At 37.0% G+C, this 14,670-nt stretch overlaps 1 protein-coding gene across 1 annotated transcript; it reads right to left on the bottom strand.

Moving 5' to 3' along the window:
- Positions 1-4,407: 4,407 nt before the first annotated feature.
- Positions 4,408-14,652, bottom strand: LOC137278587 (uncharacterized). The gene is made up of 6 exons (XM_067811046.1): positions 14,261-14,652; positions 13,048-13,247; positions 12,565-12,752; positions 10,733-10,827; positions 9,102-9,228; positions 4,408-7,456 (listed from the first exon to the last, which is right to left on the bottom strand). Exons 1-6 carry the CDS (start codon positions 14,392-14,394, stop codon positions 7,394-7,396), a joined length of 807 nt encoding a protein of 268 aa, XP_067667147.1. The 5' UTR covers positions 14,395-14,652; the 3' UTR covers positions 4,408-7,393.
- Positions 14,653-14,670: the final 18 nt, after the last annotated feature.

Below are 14,670 nucleotides of genomic sequence, written 5' to 3'. Positions count from 1 at the left end.
TCCCCCACAAAAACCCCACCCCCAACCCTTTCCCTTTTGTTCAGGGAAATATACCTAGGTAGAAACAAGACTTTAAATGACTGAACTTTGGATCACAAAATACTTTATACACAAATTGTGGGGAGGAAGGGGCTGGGGGTTATGAGGAGGATCAGGCGCATTGTGCATGTTTCTTCACCCCACCAGGTACAGAGTACAGTACAGAGAGTCCTTTATTTCATGAAATGACCTCAAGAGAATTTATTTTCAAATTATGTCAGCAATGATTATTAGGTTTTTACAACAAAAATTAACAGCATTTCCAAAAGCTCTGTTGTACCAATGCCTTCTTGCATTGTGGTAAGTATCTAAACTTGCAGATATTAATTACTAAACACTGATTATTAATCCAATGGAATGAAACTCAAGTTTTCGAAATGCATTGTATTTTCACAATGTGCAATCATGGAAATATGACAATACAGATATTTGTCTTTCCATATCAGAGATGTCTCACTTGTCTCCTTAATTTTCAAGTTCAGGTAAGTAAGTCGAAGGGAAATGGATATTCCATGCTAATGGAATCATATTGATTATTGGTATGCCCAACACGGAAGTTAAACGTCTTGGCCAATTTACTTTGTTTTGGTTTTGCCAACCCCTGCAGAATTTCTGATTTATATGCATAATGAAAGCATTTCACATATTGTTTTTTCGGTAAACTACAAATGAGATTTGCTTTCATTTTTTACATATTGTCCTGAATCCTTGAAGTTAAATACAGTGGAAGCTGTCTAAACTGGCACTCAGTGTGACTGAGGAAGTACTCCTGTTTTGACAATGTGCTGGATTGTAGAGTTGATGAATGTACAAGATGCATCTGGGACTGAGAAGACAACTTGTCGGATTGCCAGTTTTGATAGCTTCCACTTTATGTGTGTGGTCTGAACTGATGACAGTTTCAGCCAAAATAATCACAAAACATTAATACATAAGAATAATATTTATTTACCAAATCATGAAAATATAAATGGTCAGTTTAATAGGTGATATATTGCAAAATAACTAACACAAGTAAATCAATGAACAACCTCTCAAATTCTGTGCAACAAGTACGCTTCTAACTGCTTTTAGTGGCATTTTCAGAAATTAGAGAGTCAGATCAGGAACACTTTTATGGATGAACAACTTTCTTCAGATGATGGAATGTTTGCATACAGATTCCTGTCTCATCATCAACACTGCTACTCTTGTGTAAACAGGTCATTAAACAAGAAAGCATAAGTTTTTTCAGATAAATACGTCCATAAATGATTCTAAGACTGTACATCATTGCTGTGGAGCGTATTTGCTACATTTCCTGATTTTTGTTCCTACTGTACCGTGCATATTTTTTATCTGTGCATACACCGATATGGGCCTTATCTGCAGCGCTGATGCAATTAACAGAAACAAACGGAAGACAACTGAGAAGTACAAGAAGAATGTGATGTCAAGGGATCACATCTAGGAGCCAGTGGGATGTACAGTGCAGAAGTTGAACATGTTTGTCCAAGCAGTTAGGCTAATGAGTCCATAATCTCCAGAGTGGATGAAATAACCTTGATCTCTATTGATAAAGTGTCAGTGTCAACTGTTGTGGATGGCTTTGTTTAATTTTCTACCTGATTCATACCTGCTTGAAAACAATACAAAAATCTCTATCAAAATGCATCACCTGGGCAAAGAAGTTGTTCATCCATAAACTTTTGTCCTTATAAGAACACTTCTATCTGTTTGGGATTGTCAAAAGTTAAATTGCAACGATGAAGAGTAGTATCTGAATCTGCTGACAATTTTCAGTGACTAAATATCACCTTGAAAATAGCTTGACCTCCCTCAGTTGGCATATCAACACTTTACACAGCAAGTTATAAGTTTTCAGTAATTTTAATTACATTAAGAGAAACTTACTTTACACCTATTTTATAACAGCTAAGAAGTATATAACCATTTGACATTCATATCAGAATGGATCTGTTTATGACATTGAACTTGTTTATCGGATCAGACAGAGAATGATGTCCAAATGTTTACAGGATCAGACAAAGTATGATGTCAACTTGTTTACAGGATCAGACATAGTCTAAGTAAACGCTCCACTACTGAGTCTAACAAAACCTTGTGGGAGGTTGCGTCAGGTAACCTTTGAGACTGACCAATCAGAACACACCTTACCAAATCGCGAAAGTGCACATTCACACATACCTTTTGAACTTTTTATCTCAAAAAGGTTCGTACCCGAACGATTCTGAATCCTATTTAGCATACGCTCGCTTTCGGGTGATGCAAACGGCGTACATACAACCATGATAACGGTGAGTAAACAGTCACTGAAAATGGTGTTTTTGGCAATATTCAAGGATGTCATCTTGCGGGAACATTAGCTAATGGTAACCATGTCAACGGAAACCCCAAAGCCTATATACTGCAGGTCAAATAATTGTGTTATATGCAGATTTTTGTTTGTGGAGAGATCTGTGTCAGTGACCTGAATATTTTTAAAGTCCCTCGGATCCCTAAATAGTAGCCGTTGTCTGATTGGTTAAATCTATTTAACCGTCTCACGTTTGATTGGATGGTCATTGGTAGCTCAAAGGTTACCTGACTCGACCTTCTACTAGGTTTTGTTAGACTCAGTGGTGGAGTGTAACGATAAAGTTCAGCAGCACTCAGCAATATTCCAGCTATATGGCGGCGATCTAAAATAATCAAGTCTGGACCAGACAATCCATTGACCAACAACATGAGCATTGATCTGCATAACTGGGAACCGATGACATGTGTCAACCAAGTCAGTGAGCCTCATCACCCGATCCCGTTAGTCGCCTCTTACGAAAAGCAGAGCCACCTTTTATGGCAAGCATAGGTTGCTGAAGGTCTATTCTACCCTGGGACCTTCACGGGTTCGACATCCAAAAAACTCCAGGTGCATATAGATAAATAAATTTATCACACTTCAAATCAAACATTTCTATAACCTTGATTACTTTGTGGATAGATATATTACTGTGAAAAAATCACCTCTTGCTATGTACATTCAAGATGTACAAAGTACATTATTAAACGATCATAAGTCAGTATACAATAAGTGACATGTCACATTCACATACAAACAGAATACACTGAAATTCTTTCACCATTTCTTTGAAATACAATTTTTTTTCTCCATTTTTTTAACCACCTTTTTTCTTTTTCTATTTCTATTTTCTAATTTCTTCTACCATGACTTATGCAGAATAAAGAGGTTGCCAACCACCACCACAACAGAGAACAAGAAAGTCTTTAGGCTACATTACCTTAGAAGTACAATCATAATTGGAATTACATTTTGGTCATGTGTGGATAAACATACTCATTTGGAACACGCAATTAATGCTAATGGCCTTCCTATTCTCAAAAGGTGACTTCAACTCAGTAAGATCGTGCATCTCCTCATCAAAAGGAATGGGACTAACCATTTTCACACTGATGAGTAATTCAAATCACATCACAGAAGTGGGACGTTAACAAAGTAACGGTCACACATATTCACATTTACCATACAATGGATAGTGTTCTCGGCAGGATAAAGTCAACAGATATTTTCGGTATCCATTGGGGTCATATACGGATACCGACGCAAATTAGACAGGTCATATGCAAATTTTAGGTACTACTTTCATAGTGTAAACAAACATGACGTCAAGGGCCGGTGATCGTGTCCGTATTGACGGCCGTGGTTACACCAAGGCTCGCTAAATACAATGTTTATTCCTAATGCAGGATATTAACCATCCCCAAACACACTCACATGGTAACCAATATATTCATATAGTTTTGTAACAGTAATGTGCACAGACATGGTGCTGTAAACCATTTTAATCTGAGTAAACTCTGCCCAAATATCAGAGACAAATATATGTGAAGTATAACCCACGCCATCTTAATGTATACATTCTGTTTCTACATTTGTTTTACACCACATACTGTAAGGATATTACAGTACATCATCAAGTCAGGAACAGGCAGACCAGTGCCTGACAGACACAATGCAACAGCACTGCACACCCAAATTCACATGTATTAATACTTGGCCCTCACTAGGAGCTGTTGAGTCAGGCTCTTTAAGGGTTTTGGTACAATACCACTATCCCTTCTTTACAAATAAATACCTGTTAAAAGAGGATACCTCTACAAACTTCACATAGCTATTCATCTAGACTCATCCATTTATTTTTTTGAATCAGCTAAACACATTAGTTCTGTCCAACAGGGATCATCAAATTTCTTTCTATGCTAAACAAAATGTGCAATGAATACATAAAAACACAGACAGTACCTTAAAGATTAATCAGCAACATGTAGTAGGTAAAGTATGATCCAAACAATGAAAAATAAACTGTATTAACTAAAATGAATGTTTTATTTTCAGATGTATACAGAGACGATCAATGTAGCTGTCAATAACCACTTCTTTCCACATGTTTCTTACATGCTACAAGTCTCAGTTAAATTTCTAATAAGTGCCTATCATAGTATGATAAATGATACATTATTGCCTATGTACAGTAAAGCTCTGCTAGAGGAAACCGATGTCGGGAGGCAACCTTTTCTACACATAATCCAAGGGACATAACTCATGGACATTCCTTCCTCAACATTCTTGCTAGTCTTGGACTTAAAAGATGACCCAACTATGATATATAGCTCCCCTCTGAATACAGTGTATAGTTACATTGTAATTCAATCAAATACTTATAATTCATTTCTGTATAAATCTTGAAACGTAGATTTCAAAGTGAAAAATCATGGTTGATAGGATAGGAAATAAATAACAAAATCCATTTCATATTAATAGTTAGGTCACTCGCATGTTATCTGAATACATCACAGAGCAAAAGCAGTGTTAATTAAGTTTGTCTTGTCAGTCTCTATACTCTTGAGGTGACATTCCACTCAACGTGTTCAGCAGAAAATAACAGTGTGTTTCAGATTATATATTTCCAGACCACATAGTAAAGACCACATGTTACAAATCACCTGTTCAGAAAACAAGCTTTCAGCTTCATACAGACTAAAATATCACCAGTACAAACAACAAGCTTTCAGCTTCATACAGACTAAAATATCACCAGTGCAAACAAGCAGCTTTTAGCTTCATACAGATTTAAATACATTTTCAGATTCAAGTACATGAAACGATCCTCAGGCAAGCATAACAAAGTTGAGATCATTTTCATCAAACTCTTGTGGACATCATTCTGCAGCATCACTTATCACTGTAAAGTCAATACAGCAATGTATTTCTGGGTCAGGCCAGATAGTGAGAAGCAATTATGGTGTCACGGACTCCAGCACCCTCACAGATCAAAATGTCTACTATCTCCATTTTTCTTATGTATTGGTTACTAAATGCGGTATAAAAGCAAACAAATTTGGATGTTTTTGTCATATCCTATTAACACTGTACACTGAAATTTGGGCCAAATGGATTATAAACAAACTGGTAAAAACAATGCTTTATCAGTTCCATTGATAAATCAGAACCATCATAACACAAGATGAGGATTTCAAGGTAAAACACATGTATATACGAACAGACATGACGATCACACTGATGACAAACAAACATACCTGAGATAATATACCTTGTACCAAAAAAACTTTCTTAAATTCAAACCATGTCAAAAGTCATCAGTGACTAACAACAACACACTGAAATAACCATTTCAGTCAGGAAATGGATGTTTCTATCAAGCAAACTTATCAGTGTATACAACATAGAAAAAGACATCTGTAATATTTTGTCTTATACCGAACTGATCTACTGTTTCATCTTGCCGTCAAAGTGATCTCTCATCGACACATTATCACATGGTTGCTATTACGTAAGACAGGAACTCGTGAACCCCTGAGGGAACTTATGTTTCAACTATTTATGTATTTATGTATCACCATCCAGCTCCATTCACTATACACTATGTATTATTGACATGAACAGAGATGCATACAAACTATGTTATCAATATGTAAGAAATAAAACATGTGCACTTACTTCATTCACTTTCTGTGTTGAATTTGCTATGTCTTCTGTTGACTCAAGATAAAACAAATGGATATATCTGATATCATTACAAACTGGTCTATATTTTTGTGTTTTGTATTTAGATGCATTTTTCACTGTGCAAACTGGGCAAAAGCACATTTATGAGAGATTATTTACAGACTATAAACAACAGTTCCCAAGCAGAAACTACAAATTCATTCTGACACTATCAAAGGCTTCACATGTTTCAGTGACACATAATACATCCGGTTCCAGACCATTATATAATGTAAACATGTGAGTTGCAATCCTGTCAACATTATCACTCCAGCATTGGGAGATCAAAAAAAGATCATAAACTGGAAGATGACCATGAAATCTTTTTGATCAAGTCTGAAGACAATAATGTGACTTGTCATCATCATGGTCATCTTCATGTCGTAAAATTCTTTCACACCTACACTTTACGCCAGTATTCATTTGTATTTGTATGCACATTCCAATGATATTTTTTCCCCAGCATCATGGAAGACATGAATGTGAGCAAAGTTACCTCCCCTATTTTTCTGTTTTTCATCTTCAGACAATTTGTTATGTGTGTCAACGTCCTTTCATTGTATAAACAACATTTCTAGCTTTTCCTTGCCCCTTTGTTAGGTGAATTCAACTGAAACATTCCGCATACAATAAAAGGAAGTTGACATCCATAACATTTTGTCGTATACTTGAATAGCAACTTCTATATGCCTCTCAAGAACCCATCAAGTATTTCGTCATTCTCTACACATCAGATTACATGGGAGGCTTGTTTCTTACAATAGTCCCAACAGTTCTTATTTACAGAATTTTGACAAAAACAATTAGGCACTTATTCCATTCACCTTATCACACATAACACAAAAGATGCTACATAGAGTATGTAACTTCTTTGAATTCATGTACAAAATGGGATGACAAAAAAGGGAGATTACTTTAAGGCAATACAATACCCTGTATTAATAGTGACATTTCAGTTTTCTTATCACTTGCTTGGTAACACTGTGAGCATCAGTTTCCTCCTCTGTTTTCTCCTACTGTGTTTCCCATGCACAGACACACTACAGCACCAGTGGTATGTATTTGTTCAGTCAAACTGATTCTTGTACACACTGCAGTTTGGAGATTGGTTTGTCTTATCACAGAGTGTCACTGGATGAGATTTTAGCAGAAAAACTTCTAACAGACATGATAGAAGATAAATATTCCACTTCCTGTCATAAAATAAGCTTCCTGTTTTATCACCACCATGTTTGAGCAGCATGTTGATAGGCCCAACCTTGCATTTCCTTCACAGAACTAGCAGCGTCCTCAGATACTCTCATATGATGAAGGTTCAACTTGCCCACAGCGGAATGTAAATAAAAACCCATCCTGTAATAGAAGAAACAAGAAAATCTAATTGAATCAGAATTCACCCAGGTTGATCAATATCCTTATTACAACAGCAACACGCATTACTGGGAGAAACATTCTGAGTTTTAAAAAAAGTAGTAAGGAAGCACTCATTCCTTCTTAAAAAATTACATTTCATACCATAAAAGATTAAATACAGTTTTTGGAAACAATCCAGTGGTCCTCTAAATTTGGTTTGAGCACCTATGTAAACAATTTAACCCAGTCCACACAGGGAGACAAGCATAAATTTCTCTGGATCTGATCTAATCAGGTCTACACAGGGAGGATAAAGAAAAGACGAATAAACAAAACTATGAGCAAATAATTGCAAATCAAAAGTGCAATATTTTGTACTTGGGTTTACCTCCGTCAAAATGAAGCAGCCGTGATACCAAACCCAGTCAAAGCCCACTCAAAGCTGTCAATGTAACAAAGCCTTATCACTGGCCTCTGGATCATTTGCTGATACGCTTAGCTGGCTCTTTGTTTCATGGCATATAAGCCTGATAGATGTCAAGTTCAAACTGCATGTGGTCAATGATTGAAGTTGTGCATTGCATATTGTCATTAGCAGACAGACAGGCAGGCATATGGGTGTCAATAAACCAGATATTGAGTCTTCTATTTGACTGAGTCCGCTTATCATAATTGACATGTTTTTGGGTATTTTTTATGTATCGAATAGATTATGTACTTGTTTGTGTACACAATCAAGATTAGACTACTGCTCAGAAACTCATACTGCGGGCAGGCATACTGTTTCTAGCTCGATGAACTTATTCACTGTACATGCATTATAAGTGCAGTGCAGCATAGCTGTTGAAACCACTTTATTTTTTGGAAACCACTGTCGTTTGCTGTTAGCAGTAAATGCTTCCCAACCGATGATGTTTATATTCTAATTTTAGTAGAAATTCTATCCATCTTAGCTATAATAACCGTGATGCTATTTTTTAGAGCATTATCATTTGCAGAAGCCCTTGTCTTTTCATCTGCCCTCCTTTGTCAGGCAGTTAATGAAAGACCTCAGGCTTATATATGATAATAACCTGAAAAATAGTGTTACTGTTATAACATGTATTATATTTGGGATAACACTTTCTCAGTAAAGTACAGATTCCACTGCTTTTGTTCCTGTCTGGAATCTGACCCAACATCCTGAGTCAGGCACCTGATCGCAATCACACTGAATCAGCCATCCTTCCCATTGTGGCTTATATAAGTACTGAAGTTGGACAACTGGTACTCTAGATCACATACTTTGTGTACCCCTCTGACAAGCATAAATTAAAACAAGAGCATGGCTGAAAGCTATGACTACATAATGCCATTAAGAGAGTGATCAAACATGACATTTATATTTGGGATTAAACATTCTCCTTAAAGTACAAATTTTAGTACTTTTGTTTTAAAAGTGGGTTTGAATGCCAGATTCAAACTAATAAAAGTTCTGCTATCTCAATTTTACTGAGAAAATGTATTCACATACATAACATGCTATGTTCTGCATTATCTCAGAAAGTTATCGCCATTCAAAAAAACAGACAGTGTTAAAAGATGTTTCATGATAAAGACTATATAGGATAATTTAAAACTATGTAAAGCCGTACTGATAACTTACAGCAATATACACTGGAAGATCAGTCCAGAACTCCAGGTTTGGTATCACCTCCTTCCCTCGAGCACCACGACAGGCTATGTTCCACATGGAACCAAACACAAAGTAGGACAACACAAAGACAAAGAATCTGAAAAAAAAAATCCAAGAATTTCATATTTATTTGTATTTCACTTAAAGGAGCACTGATGCAGAGCGTATGTTTCTCATCTACAGTAAAAATATCTATCTATCTAATTGCAAAACTAAGCTGCAAGTTGGTCAGCACCTGCTGACTTGACCGTAACTGACACGGGGACTGGGATACTCTAAACACTGGCAGAATACAGTTAGTTGCTAGGTGTGCTGCCTTGGGTGACCTGTGATATTAAACACCAACGTAAAAAACCTGAAACAATGTATCAATGAATGGCATATCTTTCTTTTATGTAGATATTGATGGATACATTCCTGAACAAAGTAATAGCCTGACGTTGTTGAGTAGTAAAATTATTGGGGGGTTTAATTATACTACTTTGTTGATATAACTTCAGTCTGTTTTAAATTTAATACCTGCATTTTGTTTTAATTTATTTGTTGTAGCATTCAGTGGAATCTGTATTACAGACAACATACACAAGGTTGCAAACCGGGTGTGTGTGAACTGATTCACATTGGCAATGTTTAGATATTACAGTCATCTCTTAAATTCACTATAAACATTTATCAGCAGACTTTAAACTTTTTTATTAACTTTCAAAATGCATACAAAGATAATAATAATAAACTAATTAAGTTCATAAGACAAAATATAAAGTTGTACAATGACATTTTTTTCAGTCCCAACAGTTTTTTCCCACTGGCAAATGATAAAAGTTCAAAGTGTTTTTCTTTGGTTTTCATCATAATGAAGTATAAATGACTTAATCTTTTGCTGATCAGTCTATAATTATGCTATCTATTGCGCATATGGGTGGCGCTGCAGAGGTCATGAACCTGTCACAAATTCTAGGGTACTCAAGGGAAAAAAAATAACTACAAAAGGAACATTCAGTCCAGGAAATTGCTCTGCAGTTGTGCTCCTTTAAGTGTTTGATGGAATTTATGCTATGTATCATGTTAATTTCACTGATGTGCCTATGTCACTATAACTAACATATATATGGTACACTCTAACATTCTCATAGCTCATGACTATACACTGGGTGAGTGAGTTTACTTTTACGCCATACTCAGCAATATTCCATCTATATCGTGGCAGTCTGTAAACAGTCAAGTCTGGGCCAGACAATCCAGTGATCACATGTCTATATAGATGACATGCAGCAGTGTGACTGACCTAAAGTAAGGGTTAACAGTACATGCAAAAACTAGACTAAAACAGACCATAAACCTCTTCCACAACATAGCAGGGTGGTGGTTTTCATGTAACTCTTAAGTGGTTATAACTCACCATGGTTACAACTAGCACAACCCCTACAGTTTTATACGGACTTAAATCCTAGGTGCTATAGTCTGCTTGGACATTGGTAGTGTGAAAAACTAGGTGTGTTGATATATTTGATAAAACAGATGACTTCACTAAGTGTCACATAAAGTTTGTTGCATTATAAGGAGACCTTAGAAGGAGTTTTAGAGATTCCCCAGCAACTTACATTATAACCAACACCGATCCAGCACTCAGCTCGTTTGTGACTGTCGACGGACTATTCACAAGACACGCTCCAGCAAATTCAAATGTAATGTTGTACTGCGAAAGAAACAATTCACATGATCAAGGCTATTTCTTCGAAAAGGCCTCTGTGAGTGACTTAGGTATAATGCCACATGACTCCAGGATTATAGTGCTGACACACCTGCATTCATAACAGGGGCAATCAGTGATTTGAATCCACAATGAAAGGTCCAATGAGACACCCAAGGATTGCCATCTATGTCCCATATTTAACAGGAGACCATTTAAGCATTACCATGGCTCAATTTAATAGGTATTAAAGGTATAGGTACTTGCACCAAGTGCAACCAACGATAAAAACCTAGTTGCACCAGCCCCCATCCACCTGCACTGATTTTATTGCAATATGTATATGCAATCATTTAGATGTCTTATTCAGAGGTTTACCTAATCCAAAACTGTCCTGCACCTGGTACAAGGTACACTACCAACTAGGTTGCACTTTGTAATGTGTGGTTGCACCAGTGCAAGTAACAAAGTACTAAATCAGGCCCTGATAACATAGAGCTAAGCTTTAAAAAACTTCCAGTTTTAATCCATTACCACAATCCATGGAATTAATGGCAAGCAGACACATCCTCCTCAAAATCCATGAATTTAGACAACTTGTATAATGTGATAAGGCTTTTGACACTAGCATCTCAGACAAAACTGAATCCACTGGTCTGAATTAAAAGAAATAAGACTAAGAGTAACAGTTCAAGGTATATGGGGTTTAAAACATTCACCATGCTTACTGTCTGGCTTTATCAACCGACAAGAGAATGCAAATTTGCCACATGTTGTTTCAAATCATGACAGGCTTAGTTCTTTATCACTGTCTACATTTCATGTATATTCCAACTTCTGACAATATGTGCTTGGCAAACAAAACATTTTATCTGGCTTAAATTATTGGGGACTTAGAAGAGGAGTGTGCTCCAGACAACAAGGAATGTTTTGCATCCAACTGATTAAAGTGCTAAAGTAGAGATAAGATAAGGAATACGCTTGCCAAGAGTGAGTGAGCTTAGTTTTATGCCACACTCAGCAGTATTCAAGGTATATGGTGGAAGTCTGTAAATAATCTAGTCTGGACCAAAAAATCAAGTGATCAACAGCATGAACATCAATCTGTGCAAATGGGAGCAGATGACATGTGAGCCATGTCAGTGAGCCTGACCACCTGATCCTGTTAGTCACTTCTTACAACAAGCACAGTACCATTCATACCTTTTTATGGCAAGCATGGGCTGCTGAAGACCTGCTCTACTCTGTATCTTCACAGGTCAGTTTGTCAGGACACAGCCACAGATATGAGTGAGTGAGTTTAGTTTTGTGCCACTTTTAGAAATATTCCAGCAATATCACGGTAAGAATGAGCTTCACACAAAGTGCCCATGTGGAGAATCGATCCCATGTCATCGGTGTGATGAATAAACACCTAACCACTATGCTACCTCACCGGCCTGCCACAGATATGACTTAGCAATGTTTAAGAGAATGTTTCGACAGTACACACCTACCGATGGTATTGTAATTATTCAAGAGATAATTCTTACTTACCAAACAAAAGTCAGTGGTTTTATTGTTTGCTTTACATGAATCACTACCATGGCTTCTCTCTCTCTCTCACTCACAAATTCACACATACACACAAAAATAAACAAAATAAATATAACATTTGTAGTTTATATATTGAACTGAAACTTAGAACAAGCAGTGTGTTGATCAAAAGGACGTTTACCTTACCAGGTACAGGGTACATCTTACCAGGCATTTATCAGGAAGGAACTCAATTTTTGGTTCGTATGGAACTTTCTGCTTGCTTCCACTTTCACCTTTCGGCCAGGGCTTCAGAAAGTTGCACAGGAAGTTGATGGTGGTATTCAGCTTACAGGAAGTCTCATTGTGGGTATACTCATCTCCAAGAGGGAAGTTCGTCCTGAACCCAAGAGAAGCTGAGAACCAAATGCAAGTGAGTTAGCTAACATCTGCACAGCTTTATGCTGAATTAAATATTAACCCAGATTTTTTCACAGAGGAAATAAATAATCATGTATTGCTGACAAAGAAGGTTATGCTTACTAACTGTACTTCTGACAACTACGTTGATTAGCAGAAGACATTTTTTCAACTTAGTTACAAAGAATTTAGTCTGTTGTATTGCATGTATGAAATGATGACACTGTCTTAATTACCTGAACAAAAGAAAAAGGTTCACAAGGTCAAAGTAACATTTTCTGACATACTCACGATCAGGTAATTTTATGAATGGCTTCAACATGACACCAGCCAGTTTGTATTCTTTGCCAACACTGACTTGACAAACACTAGCATCCTTGCAATGTTGTGAGCCTGTCAGGGCCTTGCAGAAAGTCATCTCATTCACACAGCTTTCCACAGCAGTATCATTTGACAGGCAGTTTGTCTTGGTGCTGCTGAATGTCCATGAACTAAAAACAAACCACAGTGTTCAGTGATAGAACTCTATACACTTGCCCAAGACAACTTACATCCTGTGCATGTTTACCTAAACTGTTGAGTACAAACACTATCATCTGCCATTCTGACTGTTACTAAGTGTTAGCAAAAATTGTACTGTATTAAAACACCACAAAACAGCATGTCATCTAGCATGAGTTTTTAATTTTATTCACATAATTTTTATTCAAACATTTTCTAATAAAAAGATACATCAATATATTGACTAACATATACATGTACACTAATACACACACGGTTTCATTTGAGATTTTCTTTTGATTTGTGGAATAACTTGTATAATGCATGGAGGAGTGTTTGATGAAGGATAAAATGTTTAGTTTGTAATTCAACTTATGTATGCTGAATTGATATACATGTACTTGGTATTGAAAGACTGAGCTTGCGATGCACATTTAAAGCCAGGAAGAGAAGCTAAAAAAGTTGTCAATAGCTTTAGACAGGGCCACAGACTCTATGACATATATCTATACTGAGTCAACATTTACCTACTCACTACTGGTAAGGATAAAGAAAAACATGTTCACAAGCTTAGTTGGGGAAAAGAATCATCATTATAATTCTCTTCGTTCATTAAGTTAGGATTAGACTCTGCCACTTAAGTGCCTTGGCTGAACATCTCTAAATGACGATAACGTGAAATATGTTGTCTAAAGCAGCCGGAACTATATCGAGATATTTTTTTCACCTATTATACTTGATGATGTTCGATGTTGACGACTAATCAACATCTGCCTGGAACTGAGGTGTCGAGTTACCCGTGAGATACCCCTGGTCTCCCCGTGGACACCCGAGCGTTTTACTACACATAATGACAATTGTGTGTGAGATAAGTCAAAAGGAAAGTCCCACCACAATCCTTACAACAACACCTCAGTCAGTTTCAGACTACTGCGTGAGCGTCAGAGTGATGGAAAATATCCAATTAAAAACAATAAACATGACTGCAAACATGTTGATTTACCTGGCATCAGTCAGATTGGCCATGTCATATCCTGGTAAGAAACACTCTTCTGAGCGAATTAAAGAAAATAAGTAAACAGACGATAGAATAAGCAGAAGTCTGCATTCTCGTCTACTTTTCGTGTGCACCGCCATGTTTCATCATGTGACGGCTATATATAGAATGACCTTATTTTGGTTGCGTTATTCACCAGCTTCCGGTCAGAAAGCTCGCGAAAAAACGCTGCCAGTGTTGTACCCTCAGCTTGACCAGATCCACCCCAGTCTGAACATTTGTTGTCTGTTTGTTGGTTAACTCCCCATTAACTTTCACCTCGGCTAGAGTGCAGTTTACCGGGCGCGCGACCTGGGTACTGCTGAGCGCTTGCTTATGAGCGCGCTGCTGTATCCTTTGCCACTGGGCACCCCCCT

The sequence above is a fragment of the Haliotis asinina genome, chromosome 3, assembly GCF_037392515.1.
Source record: "Haliotis asinina isolate JCU_RB_2024 chromosome 3, JCU_Hal_asi_v2, whole genome shotgun sequence".
Classification (NCBI taxonomy): Eukaryota; Metazoa; Mollusca; class Gastropoda; order Lepetellida; family Haliotidae; genus Haliotis; species Haliotis asinina.
This window is presented reverse-complemented; position numbering and strand designations above follow the sequence as displayed.

Coding starts and splice junctions, on each gene's coding strand:
- LOC137278587 (XM_067811046.1), bottom strand. CDS start 14,394: ATGGCGGTGCACACGAAAAGTAGACGAGAATGCAGACTTCTGCTTATT. Junction 12,753..13,047: donor ATTCATAAAATTACCTGATC/GTGAGTATGTCA, acceptor TTTGGTTCTCAG/CTTCTCTTGGGTTCAGGACG. Junction 10,828..12,564: donor TCCTTCCTGATAAATGCCTG/GTAAGATGTACC, acceptor TTTCTTTCGCAG/TACAACATTACATTTGAATT.